Consider the following 23226-nt stretch of genomic DNA (forward strand, 5'->3'; position numbering starts at 1 on the left):
TGCACAATCACCAACCCCTCCCGCCGAGACGGCTGAGTCCTCCTTCTAGGTTGGATTCGCCCAGTCTGCGCTGTTAGGCGTCACGAGGCTAACTCTGCCTCTCTTGTGAAGTGTCTTGTTGAGTATCTGGCGAGAATAGAGTTAGACTATTTTGATATTCTATCTTTTAGACTATTCTGAAATAATAGGGCACAACCCCAATCCTACCTCAGCAACAGAACACTACAGACCACCTCTTGAACTACTATGGACTTGTCTCTAATCGTGTTTTTTTACACTAATATCTTGTTTTGCACAGTTTTTTTTCTCTTCACTGTCTTGTATAATTTATGTATATATTCTGTGTCTTGTCTGAACCTACGTGCCTGTGATGCTACTGGAAGCAAGTTTTTCATTGTACCTTTATCTCACTGTACCTGTACCTGACTATACTTGTGTACGTGACAGTAAACTCGACTTCCCTTGCCCTGAGGTGAAAATCCTGGAGGTTCATGTGAGCACAAGCAAGGCGTCAGAGAACACCACCTGTAAAACTACCATAGGAGTGAGTGTAGAGGGTAGGGGGAAGAGCTGAGAGAGTACCAAATATCAGATCAGATCAGATATTTATTTATTAGTCACACGTACATTGAAACACACAGTGAAGTGCATCTTTTTGCATAACAGAGAATGTTCTGGGGGCGCCACTCTTCCGGCGCCAACATAGCACGCCCACAGCTCCTAACCTGTACGTCTTTAGAACGTGGGAGGAGACTGGAGCATCCGGAAGAACCCCACGCAGTCACGGGGAGAACGTACAAACTCCTTACAGACAGCGGCCGGAATTGAACCCGGGTCACTGGCACTGTAAAAGCACTACGCTAACCGCTGCACTACCGTGCAGACACAGGAGACTGCAAGAGCTGGCATCTGGAGCACAAAACAAACTGCTGCATCTCGATGCAGGGTCTTGACCCAAAACATCGACCATTCCTTTGCCTTCACAGATGCTTCTTGGCCTGCTGAGTCCCTTCAGCAGTTTGTTTTTTGCTCAAGACATTACTAACTGTGGCAGAAAGTGTGACCGGCTGGTCAGGGGAAGCATCAGCTCTCAGACGCATCCTCATACCTCTCTCTGGACCATGACCTCACCACCGAATATCAGGCCATAGATGGCTATGGACCTCATTTCCTTGGAGATCTTCCCTCCAGAGCTACATTCCTGGTACAGGCAGTCCCCAGATTATGAAAGGGTTCTGTTCCTGAGCCGAACTGTTCGGAAGTTGGAAATGAACAATAACAGTGTGTGGGAGAGGATCACAGAAACAGCTGTGACAGGACAGTGAGCAGGCACGGGAAAGAGGCGGCCTTACTGACTCAGTGAGCGAGTCTGCTCAGGGCTCTCAGCTCTGGCTCGGCTCCACCCACCTCCTGATTGGTGTGGTTTGAGGTGGCTGGAGTTGTGGAAATGCCCCCTTCCTACCTGGCAGAAGATGCCTGCAGCCTTACAGCAGCCGGCAAATCCATCTCTATCCATCCTGCCCATCTCCCAAATGCCCAGGAAACACCCCACTTAACCCCCAAAAAGAATGGGCAGCAACCCTGCAGCAGCTGGCAAATGCATCTCCATACAGACCTCCGAACAACTGGCCCAGTGGCTCAGTCCACTAATTCCAGCTGAAAATATGCTGCACGGTCAGGCTCTGACTGCACTGACCAACTCTAAATCACTCGGTTCGCCTCACACTCGCCTCTGAAGCTCTGTTATAAAGTTAGGGAAGCTTAACTTGTTTCAAAGAATTGTTTAAAAATTCTTCAGAAAGTTTTTGTGAAGATGAAAATTCATTAGTCAGGGCTTTCGTAACCTGGGAACTCACAAAGCCTGCCTCGACCTCCTGCCCAAGATCCACAAGCCAGACTCATTATTTAGCTTGCTATTGCTCTGTCGAACTTACTGCTTCCTACCTTGACTTCATCTTATCTACCCCACTGTCATCTCCATGTTGCCCTCACTTTCACAAGGTCCATTTCTGACACTTTTCCCTTTCTGCATCTCTCTATCTCCATCTGAGGATAGGCTCATGACAAGCATCCACAGGCTGCCACAGCTAACCCAACTATACTTCTTCCCAACCTGCCTCCTTTCATTCTCCCAGTTCCTCTGTCTCAAGTCACTTTTTGCTCCAATGAGACTTCCTGAATTTCTTCCCTCCTCCTGAACCATAGCTTCCCCTCTACAATAGTCGATAGGGTCCGTTGACTGTGTCTCATCTATTTCTTGCACCTTTGCTCTCATCCCCTCTGCTCTGGGATCTAGCAAGGATAGAGTTCCTCTAGTCCTTATCTTCGACTTCACCAGCTTCCACATTTAATGGATCATCCTTCGCAAATTTCATCATCAGCTTAAACAAGATTCCAACATCAAACATATCTTCCCCTCCCCTCCCTCTTCAACATTTTGAAAGGAGAATTCCCTTCACAACTCCCTGATCACCTCTTCCATCCCACCCAAGCACTCCTCTTCCTGCGTCAGTTTCCCACACATGTCCTTTTACCATCCAAGGACCCAAACAACCCTTTCAAGTGAAGCAGTGATTTACTTGCATTTCTTCCAATCTGGTGTACTGTGGTCTCCTCTACACCAAAGAAAGCACCTACGCTCAGTCCACAAGGGTGATCATCTGCTTCCTTTTGCCTGCCACTTTAATTCTCCATCTCACTCCCACTCTGGCCTATCTGTCTGTAACAATTCAAAACAAAAGCTTGAAGGATAACACCTCTGGGAACATTACAGCCTTCTGAGCTCAACAGTGAATTCTACAATTTCAGGAAACTCGCTTTCTCCATCTGTATCGGAACTACCCTTTTCTGCTGTGAGTCATCCATCTAATGATATAGGCTCAATTTTTTCTCTGTGTTGCCTCATCTGCTGGACATGTCTTATATCTCTGCATTTTGCACCTTTCACATTCTTGGGTCTATATTCTGAGTAACAGTCCTCTTCTCATAGCTTTTGTCCTATTTTTTCATTCTTTCTGCCCCCATTAGCGGATTGATTGGACGACGTTTACAATGTATCCCCACAACAGCTCTGTCCTTACCCTGCCAGAGAAACTCCCTTTGTCTTATCCAACCGTCTTCCACCTTCTCTGCAAAGTAAAAGTGCCTCTTCTTTCATTGTCAGTTCAGGTAAAAGGTCTTTGACCTGAAATGCTATCATTGTTTTTCGTTCCTCAAATGCTTTTCTTCCCATAAACCTGCTGAGTGTTTCCAGTATTTTCAGTTTTTATTTGAAAATGGTATATTTGAAACTGGTATTCCATAGTCAACCTGTAAAACCTGATCAACACTCAACCATCTATGTCATAACAAAAATTATACAGCCCATAATAGGCCACTGGACTCAACTACTCTGTGCTGATCTTTATAATCTACAGATGCCTCCTCCCTTTCTTTCTACAGTACTTTATTTGTTTATCTGACTTCATCTTGAGTGTATTCCTTTTTCTCTCACATACTCACCTGGTTTCCTTCTGTAAGTATCTCAGCTTTTTGCCTCAATGCCTTCCTAGGGTTGTATGTTCTGTATTCTAATCAATCCTTCTCTTTCCCTATTTATTAATTTCAGTATGGCCTCTAACTTAGATACCCCCACATGTGGAAACATTCTTTTCACATCTAACCTGTTTAACCAATTTATAACTTTAAAAACCTTAAGTCCCCTTTTTCGTAAAGAAAATGCCCCAACCTGTTCAATCTTTCCCAATACAAGCTGTCCCCGGTTAACAAGCAGGTTCTGTTTTTACAGACACCCTCAAGTCGATTTTGTCCATCAGTCGGAAAATACACAAAAATCACTCAATATGGTAACCATACCTCTACAGTACTGTAATGAATGGCATCAAAAGCTTATAAGACTGATAAGAAAGAACGACTAAAATTGGAGAGAGGAAATTAGTTATGCCGTTTGCAGTAACGAATGTATGTATGTACGTCGGACATTTGAATTTAATACTATGGGAGCTCGTTTGTATACAGGGTGTGTCCTTAAGACAGGTGTTCATAACTCAGGGATGGCTTGCAGCTGTGACCTCTGGTTATATTACCATCATTGTAACTCTTGTTTTGCACTTTCTCTAGTGCGTCTACACGTTTTTTTATAGTATGGAGCCCAGCATGGCACATAATACACTAGTGTGGCCTGGCTAGATTCCCAAACCAATTTAGAAATGCTTCACTACTTCACTGATCCTATACCACTTAATCTTCAGTGCTTTGTTATATTATCAATTGCTCAACTGCAATCCTGTTGTTAATGACTTTTTCCCATCTCGACAGATTCCCTTCTACCACATTCAGTTTCTTATTTTCTTCTGTGTGAGTATGGCTTATTTATCCTGATATCTATTAAAGAATATTTTCCAATTAACTACCCAGTCTGCAAGTTTCTAATGTATTACATTGGATTCTTCCTTAGTGTTAGTTATAAAAGGAATGGAATGGTGTTCTTTCATTGTTGTCAGTTTATTCACTGTTCACCTTTACTTTCACAGCTACGTTGATAATTGGCAGCCTATTAAATTAGTTTTTTTTTAAATGAAATTTTGATGAGTGGCCACGTGTCAGCACCAAGCAGCACAACAGTGGCAGCCTACCTTGGGTAAGAACTTAACAATTTTGACTAATTTTCTGACAAAACATACCCGATTAAATAATACTCAAATATAGCAAATTATCCTCAAATATCTTCATGAAGAAAAGTGATAACAAAAATCAATTTCAAAGTATCTCTATTTCAGTATAGAATACATTTGCAAGATATTATCTATTTAACATTTTAATATTCTTTCTTTCCTACCTTGAATCCAGACTAAGCTCCTTGGTTGGCAGGGTTAAGAATAAAGTTAACTTATTCTTTTCTTGATCCAGTTGAGCTGAATTATAACAGCGCCAGCTGGATGCCTCTTATCAGATGGTGCATAGGTAATGTTACTCTTGGACCAATGTAAACTCATCAGAGAATTAAGCCAATATTGTGCTGCTTCATGAGATAATGATATTTGGAATTTTACTTTTAAAGAGAGTCTGCAGTGTGTTAGAAATAACTTTAAACCTGAAAGCTGATTTTATTTAAGGTACTTATGGATTCTCAACCTTCATGAATTATCATTTGTACGTGGAAAAAAAAGTACTTGAATCATATTAATTATCATCACATGGCCTACATTCCAAATCCAGTACGACATGGTCAATGTGTGGGGCATAAGATTTCACATACTCAATATGTAATATATTTGTAGACCATGGCCTTTTATGGTGAGCTTCTAGTATATTCCTAATCCTTAATGCCACAGATTCTGCCCAAGGTTGCCATTCAGGGTAAGTAACTAGCTTCTTTTCATAATAGGTCCCACAGTTTGATTTAACTTTTGGCCTATTGTCCTTCCATCTCGAGCCAAGTGTGTTCTCTTCAGTGGTACATCTTTGAAATGCATATGTGATTTCTGGAACTGTAGTCTCAGAGTTACTCCCAGCTGGTACTGTTCCTGTTAACTTTTGCTGTTGTTCCTTGCTAGAACATGCATTATTAGTCTTCCTATTAAACAGTGCATCTCTCTTCTCAGGATACAAGCTAACATTATTGTGGATATGTAAAATCCCTCCTCTATCTTCTTTCAACAATTGGCAAGCTATAGGCCACCCCTCTTCCGAACTTGGAATTAGACCTAAATTCACTCGGTCTGCCACGTTCCGTAGAAGAAGCTGCAAAACACAAAATGAATTGCTAATTGAGTTACAGATGGAAATGTCAAACAACCCATTAGTTGCAAATTACATATCAAAAAAATATTATAATCTAAAGGCTATTATCTACCTCACAGTAGCATACTTTGGATCCAAATACAGAAACCAATGATCAGTTTGTCTAATGAAAATCAAAAACAAAACTGCAGATGCTGGAAATTTGAAATAAAAACAGAAAATGCTGACAACACTCAGCAGGTCAGGTAGTATCTATGGAAACGGAAACAGAGTTAATGTTTTAGATCAGAGACCATCCATCAGACAGGTTGCCTAGCTTTTTTTAAAATGATTCCCAGAGCCAACAAAAAGGGGAGTAAAAATTAAACTGAATATAAAGAATGTATTCTCTATTTAAATTGTCTGATCTCTCCTGTGGCCATATAAATAGTTTTAAGTTAATTGCCTAATTTTGTATCATTGATGTGCTATACTTTTGCTGAAACAATAGCTCAAGTAATCTTAACATGAGTGGAATTGCACATTGATGGATGAATACCCTTCAGTTTATAAAAATTCCTGCTTTCTGTAGTGATGCTCATATAGCATGTACAGCTGATGGCTCGTATGTGTGTACAGTTGATGGTACCTTTACAGCCATGAATATAGTTAATACTACTCACAAGTCCGTGTGTGCAATTAATAGCACTCTTGTACAGTTTCATGTGCAGTTGATAGTGCCCCTGTATAGACACCTACTTGCAGTTCACAGCATCCTCATACAGCCATGTATGTGCAGTTAATTCAACCCCCCTAGAGCCACGTGTATGCAGTTGATGGCACAAAGATGAATCCCAGTGCCTGCTCAATTTGAGTATTGTCATCAAATGGGAAGCTATTATGTTCCTCTGTATAACATCCTACCCCTAATAAAAGAAACATTGTTCTGTGGAATGTTTGATAAATTTATAACAATCCTTATGACTCATCCTACACTGAAGCAGATATTTGTACAAGATATTTGTCATCGTTGAATTCAGTGCCACTTCTCTTCCAGGAATGCCAACCTTGAAGTTCTCCTCTGTGCTCCAGAGGGACTTCCACCTGTCCCTTTTGCCTTGTTCACCCTCAGTGGTTTCTCTTTCCCTTCTAGTCTTCAATAGGATGTTGATGAAGTCTCGCTACCACAACCACTTCTCTTTCTTAGCAAATCTCTCTGGCTTCAACTCAACCCACGAGTTTTGACTCAAAATTCACCCTTCATAACTTGTACCCACTCAGGATCACAAGTATGTTCAAACTACCTTGTGTTTCTCAAGGCAGTGTTCTCATTGCTTTCCAAGATCTATACTCTATTCCATCTGCTGGCACATGCATGACATCTCTCTGCAACAACACCAATTCACTCTATCTCACAGCTGTCGTGCTTTGCATTTCCACTTTATTCTCCATTGTAGTTGGTGCTTAAGTTGGTGACTACTTTCCTTCCTTTCTGACGTCAAATATCGCAAACTTCAACAGCTCTTGAATTCTAGTACCCCTCCTGGCTTTTCTCCCCCTATAATTTCCTCTAACACCATCTCTCCCTCTAGTTCTACCCCTTCCATGTTTTCACCTTCCTTTCTGACCGACTCCTCTCTGATCTTGAACAGTCAGTGCCCAGCAGAGGCCTCAGATTCATCCCACATTTGTCCCCTTATGTCCCCATTTTAATGAATTTCAAGTCCTATCTGAAGTCTTCTTCTATTGCCTCTATGCCTATTTCTTTGGCTAGGACCCTTTCTCTTGTCTTCAGAATTCCCAATCCTCCTGTACTCCTCACTTTGGCCTCTCTTGATCCCTCCATTGCTAACTGCCAGTGGAACACTGAAATCTTTGTATTTTCCACTCCCTTCATTCATTCCCTTACCCCCACCCCCACCACCACCACCCCCCCCCCCCCCCACCCCGGACCTGCAGCATTCTGCACACTAAGAACCAATCCTGATACTGTCATCAAACCTGCAGACAAGGGTGGGGATATTGTGGTCTGGTGAACTGATCTAAAGAAAACTGATCTAAGGAGGCTAAAGAAATTTAGCATGTCCCCTTTTACACATCTATTTTTATCGATGCACCATAGAAAGCATTCAATCTGGATGCATCACGACTTGGTATGGCAACTGCTCTGCCCAGGACCGCAAGAGACTGCAGAGAGTTGTGGACACAGCTCAGCACATCATGGAAACCAGCCTCCCCTCCATGAACTCTGTCTATAGTTCTTGCTGCCTTGGTAAAGCAGCCAGCATAATCAAAGACACCACCCACCCTGGACATTCTCTCTTCTCCTCTCTCCCATCGGGCTGAAGATACAAAAGCCTGAAAGCACGTTCCACCAGGCTCAAGTACAGCTTCTATTCTGCTGTTATAATACTATTGAACGGTTCCCTAGTATGATAAGATGGACTCTTGAGCTCACAACCTACCTTGTCATGACCTTGCACTTTATTGTCTACCTGCACTGCACTTCCTCTGTAGCTGTGACACTTTACTCTGCATTCTGTATTGTTTTACCTTGTACTACCTCAATGCAGTGTATTGAAATGATCTGTATGAATGGTATGCAAGACAAATTTTTCACTGTACCTCGGTACAAGTGACAATAATAAACCAATTCCAATCCGATCTCTAGCTCAGAGGCCTAACATCAGCTCTCAGACACATTGGTCCAGCTCCCTCCCACTTACAAAACTCCCTATGGACCATAATCCCACTATCGAATATCAGGTCATAGTCTCCCACATAGCCACACATCTGATTTGCATGGGGACCTTACCTCAACAGCTTCAACAGCCCACTTCTACCTTCTTCCCAAGATCCACAAGCAGGACTGTCCGGGCACACCCATTGTTTCAGCCTGCTCTTGTCCCACTGAACTTACTTCTTCCTACCTTGACACCATCCTTTCTCCCCCAGTCCGGACCCTTCCCACTTACATCCGTGACACATTGTGATGCCCTCCGCCACTTCAACAGCTTTCAATTCCCTGGTCCCAATTGGTTTACTTTCCCCATAGATGTAGAATCGTTCTACACCTCCACTCCACATCAGGAGAGTCCGAAGGTCCTCAACGTCTTCCTGGAAAAAAGGCCCAACTAGTTCCCCTCCAGCAACATACTCATTTGCCTGGCTGAATGTCCAAATATTGGACAACTTCAACTCTGCCCATTTTCTTGAGATCAAAGGGTTAGCTCTGGGTATTTGCATGGGCCCAAGCTAAGCCTGTCTTTTTGTGGGATATGTGGAACAGTCTTTATTTCAGTCTTAACTGGGGGCCCTCCCTCAACTTTTTTTTCAGTACATCGATGTTCCATTGGTGCTGCTTCCTGCACTCATACAGAATTCAAAAATTTCCTCACTTTCGCTGCCAATTTCCACCCTGCCCTCACCTTCACACGGTCCATCTCTGACTCTTCCTTTCCCACTGAATGTCTTCCTTCCTGAACTGTGGATTCCCCTCTACCACAGCGCTCTGCTCTCACTCACACTCCTCCTCAGTTTCCCAGCTCTTTACCTTCCACTCCATCAGCCTCCACGTTCATTGGATCATCTCTCACAATTTCCACCAGCTCCAACAAGACATTTTCACCAGGCACATATTCCCCTCCCCTTTCAGCATTTTAAAGGGACAGTTTCCTTCTCAACTGCCTGGTCTGCTCTTCCATTTGCACCAAATAACCCCCACATTATGGTACTTTCCTATGCAATTGCAGGAGGTGCAACATTAGTCCTTTCACCTCTGCCCCTCTCAACATCCAGAGATCAAAACAGTTCTTCCAGGTGAATCAGTGATTCATTTGCTTTTCTTCCAATCTAGTCTAATGCATTCAGTGATCACAATGTAGTCTCCACTACGACAGAGAACCAAATGGAGACTGGGTGATTGCTCTGCAGAGCACCTGTGTTCAGTCCACAGGGGTGACCGTGATCTTCCAGTTGTCCGCCATTTTAATTCACCATCCCACTCCCAATCTGACCCATCTGTCCACGGCATCCTGCACTATTACAATGGGGCTCCATTTAAGCTTGAGGAACACCTCATCTTCTGTCTGGGCACATTGCAGCCTTCCAGAATCAATATCGAGTCCTCCAACTTTAGATAACTCACTCTTTCTTTCTCTGTGTATCTGAACTGGCCATGTCTCTTTTTCAGTCTGTTACCATTTTGGCAAAGTTTTCTTATTCTATTTGTGTAGTTTAGTTTTTTGGGCATGTCCCTCACCCTCATTATTTCTAACACATTACACAAATAAAGAGCTAAAAGTACTGATAACTGCCCTCACTGCCTCAGTTTATCAGAGATATTCCTTTGTTCTAACCATCCTTTCTCCCCCCACCCCCCACCCCAACCACCTTCTCTCCTACTGAAAACTAATTTACTTGTATTTCTCTCTTTTCCAGTTCTGACAAAGTGTCCCAGACCTGGAACATTAACTATTTATCTTTCCACAGATGTTACCTGACCTGTTAAGTGTTTCCAGCATTTTCTGTTTTAGGATACTTGTTCTAATCTTCTTAGAATGGGAGGGGAAAGTTACAGATTTCCTGCTTACCTCATCTCAATCTTGGCTGTTAATTTCAAAAGTATGTGCTTCAGCTCTCTGCTCAGTTTTAAGTTAAATAAACCTATATATCAACATCATCAATGCCTCCGAAGTATAACGATAAAAGTTACCTGAAAACAGTAGAAAACTTAGACTGAAATTTTGAAAGTGACATCTATCAACTGTGAGGATTACATTATCCCTCAAGATGTCCCTCAGGCAGACCAAATATTGAAAACCATGTAAGATTTAAATGGAAAGCCATTAATGAGAAACAGTGACACTTAAGGCAGTACCTGCCGATTATCACCACTGTGGACCTTACAGCGGTCTGATACTTTATTTAGTTCTAGGTTCTTCAATAGTGCGGCAACTGCGTTTGGATTCCACTCACAGGCATGGACAAATGCTGCGCCCGCATGCACCAGAAATGGTAGTGTAAAATATCCAACTCCTGCAGAGGTAGAATTAACCAAGGATGTTATCATTATCAGTCACATTTGTAATCAACTAATATGACTGAATTACTAGTCACACATGATTCATAAAACATGATGTTATTTTAATGCTACTGGTGGAGACCACACTTGATACTCCCTTTCTGAGTAATAAAACACAATTATGGTTTGCAATTAAAATCTTCACTGCTCCCTTTATCTCCAGGGTCTTACATAGCAGTGACTATACTTCAAGAACACTTTGATGGCTGTAAGGCACTCTGAAATGTCCTAAGAATATGAAAGTCATGATATATATGCATCTCCTTTTTTCCATTAGATGTAATATTAGTGAACATAGAACATAGAAAAACTACAGCACAATTCAGGCCCTTCGGCCCACAAAGCTGTGCCGAACATGTCCCTACCCTAGAAATCTAGGCTTACCCATAGCCCTCTATTTTACTAGAACATAGTGAGGCAGTTTGTTCTTCAGAGATTGAATCATCAAAAGAACTAGCTTACACAGACACTTCTGTCAGCAGTTACATCTGAGAGACCAATAGAAACAGAAGTGAGTTTGTCATTGGTGATAGTAAATACCCCACATGGGCCAAAGATTTGTTTCGATTGCTAATTTCATGGACCCAGCCCCTGAATTTTTTGCTCAGGAAACATAGAAGGTACTTGTGATACAGCCTCACATGGATTTTTGATCAAGTTTCTATAAAATCTACACAGCAATATAAATAGGCTAATTCTAATACTATCCACCAGACAAGGAATGAGCATTCCATTAACCGGTTGTGTCATATAAATGCCTTTTATCTAATCTCTTTTCACCCTCTCTCCCACCATTCTTACTGAATGACAAAGCAGACACAAGGAGCCAATTGGCCTGCTCTTGGTTCTCCTTCTTACCTTCACAAACAGACTTTATAGAATCTATGCATGGAACATGCCCATTCAGCTAATTGTGGCTCAACCAATAATTCGCAATGTTACCTGCATACAGATCCACAACCACCTCCCCTGTGCAGTCAAAAGAGCTGACACGGAGCTTCTCTGTGATATTTCCAGAGGAGAACATGCATTTGGTAATGTCAAATGTGTATCTATAAAAGGACACAAGGCAGACTATTAGAACACAGCTACATCAATTTTGTGACTGTAATTATCACTTTAAGAAGGAACAACAATTTCCAGAAAAGAATTTGAATGTGAAAAACTTTACCATATTTCTGCAAAACAGAACATTACTTACACTTAACACACAAACAACTATTACAGTGCAACCAAAAGGTTCTGGAGGCAATGATATCATTTCAAAAGGTAGCCACATAATGAACAAATAACATCACAATCAGAGTGAACTTTCCAGATAATGTATAACCTGCAATGTGATAATTACTTTCTATAATTCTGATGTCTCGGTTTCACACCACAACAACAATGTGAATTTTATAACTGAGTGTTTCTGCATTGTTACTGATAGAAACTGAAATTAAAATATGTTCAATTTGCAGCATAAATATTTGTTGTCTGACAATGACTGGGTTCTAAATTCAAATTACCAGTATCCAGAAACTATTAACCAAATGTTACTAATCCCCTTTATTTAAATTACCACAGGTCCTCCTCAGGTTACAAACACCCAATTGATAGAAAACCCACACACACGAATGAGAGCTTGGGAGACCAGTGGGGTTGCAGGCACCTTCCGCCGTGTGGGAACTCAGTTCGCAGCAATATCATTGCATCTTGCAGAGAAATCTGAATGGTTGAATTAAATGCCCTGGTTTAACTACACATTGCCCCTGGTTGGCCTATGTTTTTATTTAAATATATTGGTGAGTGGTTGCATTTCCAATTTGCGAACTGTTTGGGTTACACCCTGTCATAATCTGGGGAGGACCTGTATAGATGTTGGATTAAGCATATTTTAAATGAGGTACTAAGAATCTCTCATACATGCTCAGGAACATAAACATCCTATGCCTGTATTCAAAGAGAAGCAGATGTTTCCCAATGACCTTGCTGGCATTACTCACTCAACTACCAGATGAATTTCACTGTGTTTCGATGTACATGTGACTAATAAAGATATCTTATCTTATCAAAAAGAGATGATCTGGTTGTTAAACCTTGGGCAGGCACGGTAGTGTAGCAGTTAGTGTAATGGTATTGTAGCAGCAGTGACCATGGTTCAATTCTGGCAGCTGTCGGTAAGGAGTTTGTACGTTCTCCCCGTGTCTGCGTGGGTTTCCTCCCGGTGCTCCGGTTTCCTCCCACATTCCAAAGATGTACTATTCCAAAGAAGTTGTGGGCATGCTATGTTGGTGCTGGAAGCGTGGCGACACTTGCAGGCTGCCCCCAGAACATTCTACACAAAGATGCATTTTACTGTGTGTTTCGACGTACATGTGACTAATAAAGAAATCTTCAAAAATCTTAAATCTTGTGCGAAAGCAGCTGTTATGCAACAGTAAATTTACTTCCCAGTTACTTAATTGGATGTGAACCAAGTTGGAATATTCTGAGGCCATGAAAATCACAAATATATTTCTTCTAACTATACTAATACAGTAAATCATGTTTAAAACTTTTACTTTAAAACTTGATTTATACAGCACGGCAACAGACCCTTCCGGCGCAACGAGCCCACACTGCCTACTAACCTGTACGTCTTTGGAATGTGGGAAGAAACCAAAGCACCCAGAGGAAAGCCACGCAGACACGGGGAGAACGTACAAACTCCTTACAGACAGCGGCGGGAATTGAATCCCGATCACTGGCACTGTAATAGCGTTACGCTAACCGCTACACTACCATTGAAAGGAGTGGAAAATATCATCCACTAACAGAATAAACAGGATCTTAAAAGACTTTGCAGTAAAAATTTTACTTCTTCACTCATGAGTTCTGGTATAAATTTTCCTTCAGCATGTAATTTTAGGTTCAGGGTCATATATTTCCAATGACGGAGAAATCGTATGATCTGGTGATGTCAAAAAATAGAGTGCTCATATTTAGGCAAAGGAAGAAGTTTAGAGGGGATCTGGGGGGAAAAATTTCATTTGGAGGGTGGTTGGAATCAGGAATGCATTGCTTGAGTGCATTCACATGATGCAGTATCTGTAGTTTGGTTAAAGGATTCCTGATACTGTATTTTAACCCATAATGTCAGGAAGAAGGTCAGCAAGTGAAAGTGCAGGTAATGTGTCAGAAGTGTCAAGAAAAAGCATCACTTTGGATGTGAAACTGCAAGAGCTGGAGTTACACTGTGTTCATATGGAGGCCAATGACACTGCGACATCGAGACTCCAGTTGAAAAAAATCTGAGCACAGCAGTTTTATGGAAGGCATCTCAAAAATCATGGAATTTATGGAGCTATTTTCTTAGCGCAGCTCCTCTGTGAAGAGAATCGTGCTCTATAGTATCTCCTGCTTCAGGGACATGCTGTGTAAGAGGATAAGATGGGTAAGACAGTTAACCCTGGATTAACTATTTTGCAACAACCTCTTCCAAGTGAGCGAGTGCTACTATGAACTGAAAGCTGGAAGTTAATGCAGCAAAGATCATGGGTGACTCATTATTTGATATATACTGTCTTTTTATGGATTGGAATTGCTTGATTACCATTAATGGTCTCCTGAAGATATAGCTAAGGTTTAGAACTCAGAGGAAATGCATGTTGTAAGTGACCTACAAGAAGCTAAGGTGTGCCACGATATTGGAACTCTTTTAATTAAAGGAAGAAATTTATTATACATGCATAAAGATAATCACTGGGACGAACTGGTTGGTCATTTTTACCCATTAATAATGTTACATGCACATTCTAGGGTTGTTTAAATCTGTTTATTCTGCCCTCACCTGATGCCATTGTCAACGTGATGGACCCAGGCATCATCTCCCAGCAGTAAAGTTACCCTTGGAGTACGAAAGCCGTCAGCAGATATTCTGCCTGTCTTTGCAATGCGTTTTACTCCTAGTGCATTAGCAACCACCTGCCATAATTCTGGCTCTGCAACAAATGGAACAATAATATAACCAGGACCAGTTCACATCAAAGATGAATGAAAATACAACTTATAATTTTCATATTACTTGATTAACTTTGCCTCCCTGATTTTCAGACACAACTGTCATGAATAAGCACCAATAAGAAGACAGATTCGGCGGTGACGCCAAAAATTTACTAAACATTACCACCTAGAATGGACAGGTCGTCTTATGAGGAAAGATTGAATAAACTAGGTGTGATTTTTCTGAGATGAGAAGAGTGAGAGGTAAGTTGATTGAAACAGGTATGATCTTGAGGGGTCTTGAGAAGGTGGCTCAAGAGAGGAGATCTCCTTGTGTAGGAGAATCTAGAACCAGGAGTCTACTTAAAAATTTGGGGTCACCATTTAAGACAGAGATAAGGTGAAATTTTTTCTCTCGAATGGTTGCAAGTCTTTGAAACTCTTCCTCAAAGGACAATAGAAGCAAAGTCTTTAAATATTTTGAGGCAGAGGTGGACAGATTCTTTATAAGCAAGGCATGAAAGGTTATGGTGGGTAGGTGGGAGTGCAGAATTGTGATTACAATCAGATCAGCCATGATCTTATTATATGGCGGAAAAGCCCCAAGGGACTGTATGACCCTAGTTGCTAGTTCATACAGCTTTGCTTTGCTCTATTTTCTCACCAGATCACAGCCAAAGATCCAGAACTTAGCATTTTGCAGCCTCCATCTTTGACTCAAGAGTTCACCACAATCATATTCAATGATCTCGAGTAGCATGGTATAATGTATTTAGACTGAGGAATTGCCTTTTAAACATCCAATATTATCTTTTTATCATTGCTCTTTAAAGCAAGATTTTGTTTTACAAAAAATCTTTCTCCCACCATAAATAGGACTCCTATCCTCCATAAATTCCAACCCCCTACCTGGCTGATCCAGAAAAAGCTAGCAAATAGTCAAGAGCAATTATCATGTAACTCTGGCTCTGATCTTCATTTCACTCCTGCAGTGAAGCACCTGGTGATGTAGTTTCCAACTTCCACTACTTTCAGCGAAAATGTGCACATCTAATGTAAAACAGGTACACGTACCTTATATCAGTGCCAACTCTCTGGTTCCTTGGAAACATATTAAGATTGTAATCTGGTACATGCTCTAATCCTCCATACCACCCTCAACGTGTGGCATTATTTTTATACATAGATGGTTGTGCAGTGTTGCAATCTTTGGAAAACACTTTCAATGATACATGAAACCACATTCACTAACCCTCTGCACTTCTAATGCTTTCAGCAAAGGCTCAAGAGAAGGCAGAGATGCCAATGATTTTTGCTGAACTACTTCCTTGAATTTGCTCGTACAGATTGGATACTGACTTGATCATTTATTCTTGAATTCAGCAATGTTGTTATGGGGGAGGTTAGGTATGTCTCTTCCAGAAGGAAAAAATATATCAGCAGATTCCAAGGTTGATACAAAATGGCATATGTAGATGCTATCTGCAAATTTTATCTGGGGAATGTATAGTTGTATAGCTGCATAGTTGCACAGTTATATGCAATATAACTATATTTTATATAATATATATTATATGCAATATATCTGTAATATAACTATAACTATTGCTGCATAGTTCAAGATTTAAATCTCACCCAAAGTTTTCCAGATATCTGCCAGGAATGTATTTTCACTCAGAACAATCAAGTCTCCATGCCTCTTCCACACTTGAGGCAGGTCGTGGATCAGTTCCTCATTCCAAAGGACCCCATGGTTCTTCAATAATGCACGGAGCTCTTCCTGCAGTCGTTGGTGGCAAGATTTTATCAATGACTTCTTAGATGCTACTGGGTTCTGAAACGTATATTTGTGAAACAGACATGCATCAAATAGGATTATAGAAGACAAACAAAATACAATTACGAGAGAAACAAAGGACTGCAGGTACTGGAACCTAGATGAAAAACACTATGATGCTGGAGGAACTCAGCAGGCCAGGCAACACTTGTGGAGAAAAGCAGGTGGTCAACGTTTCGGGTCATGATACGATTATGGTTGGTGAAGGGTGGGGAAAGAAGTGGATACTGAAAGCGATCAGTTATTTATTGTAGTGTGCTTGCTTACTGTTCAGTTAGTGCTAGAAACAGTGGCCACACTTCAATGTTTTCATTCATTTTGCTTTCTGTTAACATGATGCACTTCAAATAAAAGCACTTGTCACCAGACCAGACATATTTCTTCTTCCCTCTGCTTTCGAAGGCAATAACTATTATCAAGGCACCATTCGGGAGGCTTAGACAACATTCAAATTTCTCATCCATTTCTCCACTGTGAGCTCAGACAGTAAATTCCAGTGGGCTATTCAACAACTCAGTGAATCATGTACATCTGAAACTAATCATTTTTTCATCTAATATTCACATACCCAATTGTTTCCTGGTAGTGTATTCAATGCACCAATCAGAAATTCCTTGTCCATCAGTAATGAGAATAATTTCAGAACTTCTGATGATACAAGGTTGGTGGTGTTGTGGATAGTGTAGAGGATTGCTGTAGATTACAAAAAGATATTGATAGAATGCAGACCTGGGCTGAGAAATGGCAGATGGAGTTCAACCCAGATAAGTGTGAAGTGATACACTTCGGAAGATCAAATTTGAAGGCAGAATACAAGGTTAATGGCAGGATTCTTAGCAGCGTGGAGGAACAGAGAGGTCTTAGGGTCCATGTCCATAGATCACTCAAGGCTGCCGTGCAGGTCAATGGGGTTGTTAAGAAGGCGTATGGTGTGTTGACCTTCATTAGTCGGGGTGTTGAGTTCAAGAGCCGCGAGGTGATGTTGCAGATCTGTACAACTCTGGTTAGACCACACTTGAAGTATTGTGTTCAGTTCTGGTCACCTCATTATAGGAAAGATGTGGAGGCTTTGGTGAGGGTGCAGAGAAGATTTACCGGAATGTTGCCTGGAGTGGAGAGCATATCTTATGAGGATAGGTTGAGTGAGGTAGGGCTTTTCTCTTTGGAGAGGAGTAGGATGAGAGGTGACTTGATAAGAGGCATAGACTGAGTGTACAGTCAGAGACTTTTTCCCAGGGTGACAATGGCTAACACGAGGGGACATAATTTTAAGGTGATTGGAGGAAGACATAAGGGGGATGTAAGGGGTAAGTTTTTTTACACAGAGAGTGGTGGGTGCATGGAACGCACTGCCGGCAGAGGTTGTGGGGGCAGATACACTAGGGACATTTAAGAGACTCTTAGATAGACACATGAATGATAGAGAAATGGGGGGCTATATGGGAAGGAAGGGTTAGATAGATCTTAGAGCAGGATAAAATGTCGGCACAACATTGTGGGCTGAAGAGCCTGTACTGTGCTGTAATGTTCTATGTTCATATGCTACTTCAGCTGAAGATCAAGATAAACCTGGTCTGTGAAGGTCAGTGACGTATATTCACTGTGGAGCCGAGAGTAAGTAGTGATAAGTAGACAAAGGCCACATTTCTTCACCATGCTGAGTTCTGTGGTTTCCCATCACGATCTATATGACCAAGAGGTTCAAATTTAGATCCCAATGGTGCAGCAGTTAGTGCTACTGCTGCATGGATCCAACAACCTGGGTTCAATCATAACCTACAGTTCTGTTTATGTGGAGTTTGCATGTTCTCCTTGTGACCACGTGAGTTTCCTCCAGATGCTCTGGTTTCCTTCCACATCCCAAAGATGTGCTGGTAGGCTGACTGGCTACTGTCAATCTGTAAATTACCCCTAAAATAATGGGGGGTAAGTGGTTATTGGGCATGTGAGGGAGAATTGGTTACAGGGAAATGAGTGCAGCAAGGGGACTGATAGGAATGCTCTGAGAGTTGGTGTGGTCTCAGTGAATAATCTGTGTCATCAGAAGATATGAGAATATAAAATACTTTCCAAAGCTGAAACTCAGTAAAAGGTGAGTTACTTTTCATTCTGAATGGATCACATTAATGCCATTAAATGGTTAATTCTAATAGTGAAGAACACGTATGAAACCACCTGCTTGTAATCACTTTCTGATGATTAGATATTCCAGTGTTGCATGGAAGGTCAAATGCTTGTGCCGATGTGTGCCCCATTAAGGAAAGAAATCCTACCTTCATCACCTTAAAAGTGTATGTACTTCCTGGAGCCAAAGTGTCACACAGGTTGAGATGACGGAGCTGGCTGAGTCTATTACAAAGCACAGGTAATGCCACTGAGCCATCTGGTTGCTTCTGGAGCCGAAAGGCTGTGTCCAAGAAGCCATTCTTCTCCAAGTACTCTCTGTAGGAGGAAACGAAATAAAATAACTTCACTTTCTGATCAGGGATGAAGGAACAGGCTGAGTACTTTTTCAGTTCTCATCACCACATCGAAGGAAAGATGTGATAGCATTAGATAAGATTTCTTTATTAGTCACATGTACATCAAAACACACAGTGAAATGCATCTTTTGCATAGAGTGTTCTGGGGGCAGCCCGCAAGTGTCGCCATGCTTCTGGCGCCAACATAGCATGCCCACAATTTCCTAACCCACACATCTTTGGAATGTGGGAGGAAACCGGAGCACCTGGAGAAAACTCACGCTGTCATGGAGAGAATGTACAAACTCCTTACAGACAGTGGCCGGAATTGAACCCGGGTCAGTGGCACTGTAATAGCGTTACCCTAACCGCTACACTACCAGCAAGAATGCAGAGAGTATTGCCAGGGCTGAAGAATTATTGTTATGAAGAGACTAGGCTGGATTTGTTTTCTTTGGAACAAAGAGATTTAAGGGAGATTTAACTGAGGTATCTAAAACAAAATGAGGCCCAGACAGAGGAAGCAGAAAGGACCTATTTACTTTTGCAGCAGGTTAGTAACTATGGAGCATAGTTTTAAGTTAATTGTGGAAGAATTAGAAGTGAGTTGAAAAAATTGTTTCACTCAACATTTGAAAAAATTGGGTTTGGAACTTGCTGCCTGAAAAGATGGTGGAGACAAAAATCCACACCATGGTTAAAAAGAACTATATGAAAACTTGAAGACCCAGAGCCTGCATGGCTATAGAACAAAGCAGGAAATGGGATAAGCCTAAAGTCTGTCTTTTGCTGGCACGAATGGTCTCCTTCTAAATGCCATGATGCTATGAAATCTAATACTCAATTCAAATAGTCTAAACTTTCCACTTTTTGCATCAATATGTCCTCATCTATTAGATCAGAAACATCTGTTCATTCAGTTACAGGCAAGAGGTGGGAGCAGGATATGGACCAGGATCATTTTTCAGGCATTTTTCAATAACAATGCAGATACAAGTTTTTCCAACTTTTTAACATTAATTTTATGAAGTTCTTCTGCAGTTACTTTTATTAGGAATACATTTTTCCAGCCTCCCCTGACATGAATAAATTTGGGTGCCACGTGTCTGTGTGGGAGGGAGGAGAGGTGAAGAAAATCGGCAGGGTGATATGGAGCCAGTGTTACTTTTGGTCTTGGTGCTTTGTTCCTGTTACTTTAGTGTGTTCATGGCAGCAGCCAGAGTGACTCATTCACTATTTTGAAGGAGAAATTCTTTTAATAACACCCAACGATGGACATTTTAAAAGGTACTTACAAGAAAAAGCACTGGAAAAATAATAGCCCAAAGAAATCTTGATGGATATAAAACATTATGCATTATTGTGAACTTCTAAATATTTGAACCAGTTGTGGAAAATTACAAGTAATAATGTCTATGTTTCCCTCTCAATGTGACATGATCACACAAATAAATCTGTACCATGTTTCACCTGTATTGTTGTGCAAACTGGGCCTGAGTCACAATTGCAGTTCTTTCAGTCTGCATTCTCAGTCTTCCATAACTGTGAGTCTTGTATTATCTTAAAAAAAATTCAAATATAGACTAATTAATTACCTTTATCTTTTAAAAATATACAATATTCATGAAATTTGCAATGTATATTGTACATTAAAATTTGTTTGTCATTTTCACAGTATGGGATATTTACTTACAAGATTCACATTTTACTGGCATTATCTTTTTCTTTCACATACATTCCATGAGTGAAAAGTTCACTGGGTTTCAGTCACACAGCAAGTAATGGTGGAGGTGCTTAAACTGTAGCCTATCATCATAATGCCTTTGCTGCAGCTCCATCGAACTTCAGTGTATCCCTCAGCATGTAATCCTGGATCTCAACACGTAAACTTGGACTGTGGAATTTGCAGGTTTGCAGCAGTTTATTACAAAGACCAGCAAGCTTTGGGCACACAGGGTGGTATCTTTCACTGAACCATCTTCCAGCAGCTTTTGATGCTTATCTCAGTGTGTCACTGGGAACAGCCCATAGGGAATAGGGTCCTGTTAATTGTGGCTGATTGGGTTGAACCACAACAAAGATCATTGCATCTCCTTCCAGAACTTTTTCACTAATGCATAATCCAGAATGAGATTACCCTTCAAGTGAATGTGAATACCTATGAGTTAAATCAAAAACTCTCCATGATAACCTTCTTCAGTTTTAACAGAATGGTGCTCACTCTCTGATCAGTGATCGTTAAATAAAAAACACCAACATACATAATAATTATTATTTTAAAAACAGCTTTAATATGGAAGTGCATAGTATGTACAATGGTGCAGTTCTACTAAAGACCTGAAGCAATAAACTGCTTGCCTCCTTCAGGCACTGCAAGATTCCATGATTAATTGCTCGCTACTAATGGAATTTATTATTTGTGACTGAACTTTAAAGATGACTAAAACGCAAAGAAAAACAGCAAATATCTAACCCGAAAGTGTAACCCTGATATTCTCTCCCCAGATGCCGCCTGATCTGCTTGGTACTTCCAGCACCTTCTGTTTATTATTTTAAAAGTAACTAATTAGCTGTGCGGTTCTTCCTTTGTCGATGATTTAAAGATTCGTGGAGGTCAGATGAGTAAGGTGGTCAATGTCTGGAGGTGGGCTCCTGCAAGAACAGCAGTAATCTAGCCCTTTTTTTTCAGGAGAGTCATGAGGCCAAGTTTAAGTGATGAATCAAATACGAAGACACTGAGCAGCCAGAACCATACCGTCTAGAAAGGCCGATCCCTGAACTGGACTGAGCCACCCATGCAGTCGTACTCCAGCTCGTCTTCGCTCTGGGAACGATTCCTTTCCCCCACCTCAATATTGGCAAAACTCCAAGTTGTTCTTAGCTTTACGACACAATCTAGGGACTAAGTTCTCTGTTTACCTTCAAACGATTATTTCATTTTAAATTACACCGCAACTGATCTCAGATGTCCCCGGACACCGCCCGGAACCTCGAGTTGAGGGGACGAGCGGAGCGGTGACAGCGTTGGCTTCCGTTCCTGAGCGGAAACGGCGCGGAGAGCGGTAGCTATGGCGAACTTGGTGCGGGACCCGGCCATAGACCGTTCCCTGCGCTCCGTGTTCGGTAAGGGCTTGGGCCGATCCGCGGAGATGTTAATGGGGAAGCTCAATCGGACGTTGGCTCGGCGGGAACTGCGATGTTGGGGCGGCAGTCGGAGCGCCGCGTGTTTTATCGGGGCTGCGGACAGGTGGAGGAGCGGATTGAAGCCTTGCCCAGAGTGGAGGTGGTCCTGGGGCAGGGTGCAGCAGAGCGGGAGCACGGCACGCCCAGCCAGATCCTAATGCAAACTCCCTAAGCAGGTGGCCCTTGTACCGGCAGAGAGTGTGTTGAAACACAGGAGACTGCATTCAGTCCTGATGCAGGGTCTCGACCTGAAACGTCGACAGCTCCCTCCACAGACCCTGCTCCGCCCGCTGAGTCCCCCCAGCAGTTTCTTTTTGTTCGAGATTCTGTTGAGGTGGTCTAAAAAGTTTAGGGAAAATAATTAGATGGAAATGTACAATGGGTCTACTAACATCTGGAGAGAAAATATGAAAATGAATGGAAAAGGGTCTCTCAAGACTCGACGGAGGCACAAGAAATTCTGCAGATGCGGGAATCTGGAGCAATACACAATAAGTGCTGGGTCTCGGCCCCAAATGTCGACTGTTTATTTCCCTCCATAGATGCTGCCTGACTTGCGGAGTTCCTCCAGCACTTTATGTATATTGCTCTTGAGACTCTCTTAGCTTTCACCAGGGCATATTCACGTAACCGTAACTTCTAGTATTGGTTGTCAGATAACAGTCAAGATATATCACACCAGCCAATTGTCCTCTAACCCTCAAGTACTTAGGCCATTGGGTGATACTACCAAATGGGTTGCTGACTCCAGATCAAAAGCTATGCTCCTGGTTACTTTGCCTTCACATGCAATTCCTCAAGCAGATAAGATCATATTTATGGTGGAAGATTTATGCTGGATTTAGAATACAACGCATCCTGTTGGAAAATTCAGCTGCCTCCTAGCTTTTTCCAATACTTTGTTAGAGTGAAAATATTGAAGAAATCAAGTGTTTCTGTAAAGTATATAAATAAAGAGAAAGGAATTAAATTAA

At 41.7% G+C, this 23226-nt stretch overlaps 2 protein-coding genes across 8 annotated transcripts in view; one reads left to right on the plus strand and one right to left on the minus strand.

The window, feature by feature from the left end:
- Window positions 1-611: 611 nt before the first annotated feature.
- trmt12 (tRNA methyltransferase 12 homolog) lies at window positions 612-22062 on the minus strand. Of its 5 annotated transcripts, none has more exons than XM_052022452.1 (8): window positions 21989-22062; window positions 20540-20629; window positions 18881-19049; window positions 16406-16604; window positions 14619-14769; window positions 11747-11856; window positions 10601-10758; window positions 612-5742 (listed from the first exon to the last, which is right to left on the minus strand). In XM_052022452.1, exons 2-8 carry the CDS (start codon window positions 20593-20595, stop codon window positions 5182-5184), a joined length of 1404 nt encoding a protein of 467 aa, XP_051878412.1. In that variant the 5' UTR covers window positions 20596-20629; window positions 21989-22062; the 3' UTR covers window positions 612-5181. The 5 variants fall into 5 exon arrangements, with proteins under 5 accessions (XP_051878412.1, XP_051878415.1, XP_051878414.1 ...); XM_052022455.1 differs by lacking the exon at window positions 21989-22062 and adding an exon at window positions 21825-21968 and having other exon boundaries at window positions 16406-16550; window positions 18890-19049; XM_052022454.1 differs by lacking the exon at window positions 21989-22062 and adding an exon at window positions 21825-21968 and having other exon boundaries at window positions 18890-19049.
- The window catches only part of cstf2 (cleavage stimulation factor, 3' pre-RNA, subunit 2), a 58477-nt gene continuing 57292 nt past the window's right edge, over window positions 22042-23226 (plus strand). The window contains exon 1 of one of the 3 annotated variants that reach the window (XM_052022447.1): window positions 22042-22192. In XM_052022447.1, the coding sequence (XP_051878407.1) occupies window positions 22138-22192 (55 nt within the window). In that variant the 5' untranslated portion in view covers window positions 22042-22137. The remainder of the gene's footprint in view (window positions 22193-23226) is intronic. The other 2 variants (XM_052022448.1, XM_052022446.1) reach the window with 2 other exon arrangements.

The sequence above is a fragment of the Pristis pectinata genome, chromosome 8, assembly GCF_009764475.1.
Source record: "Pristis pectinata isolate sPriPec2 chromosome 8, sPriPec2.1.pri, whole genome shotgun sequence".
Classification (NCBI taxonomy): domain Eukaryota; kingdom Metazoa; phylum Chordata; class Chondrichthyes; order Rhinopristiformes; family Pristidae; genus Pristis; species Pristis pectinata.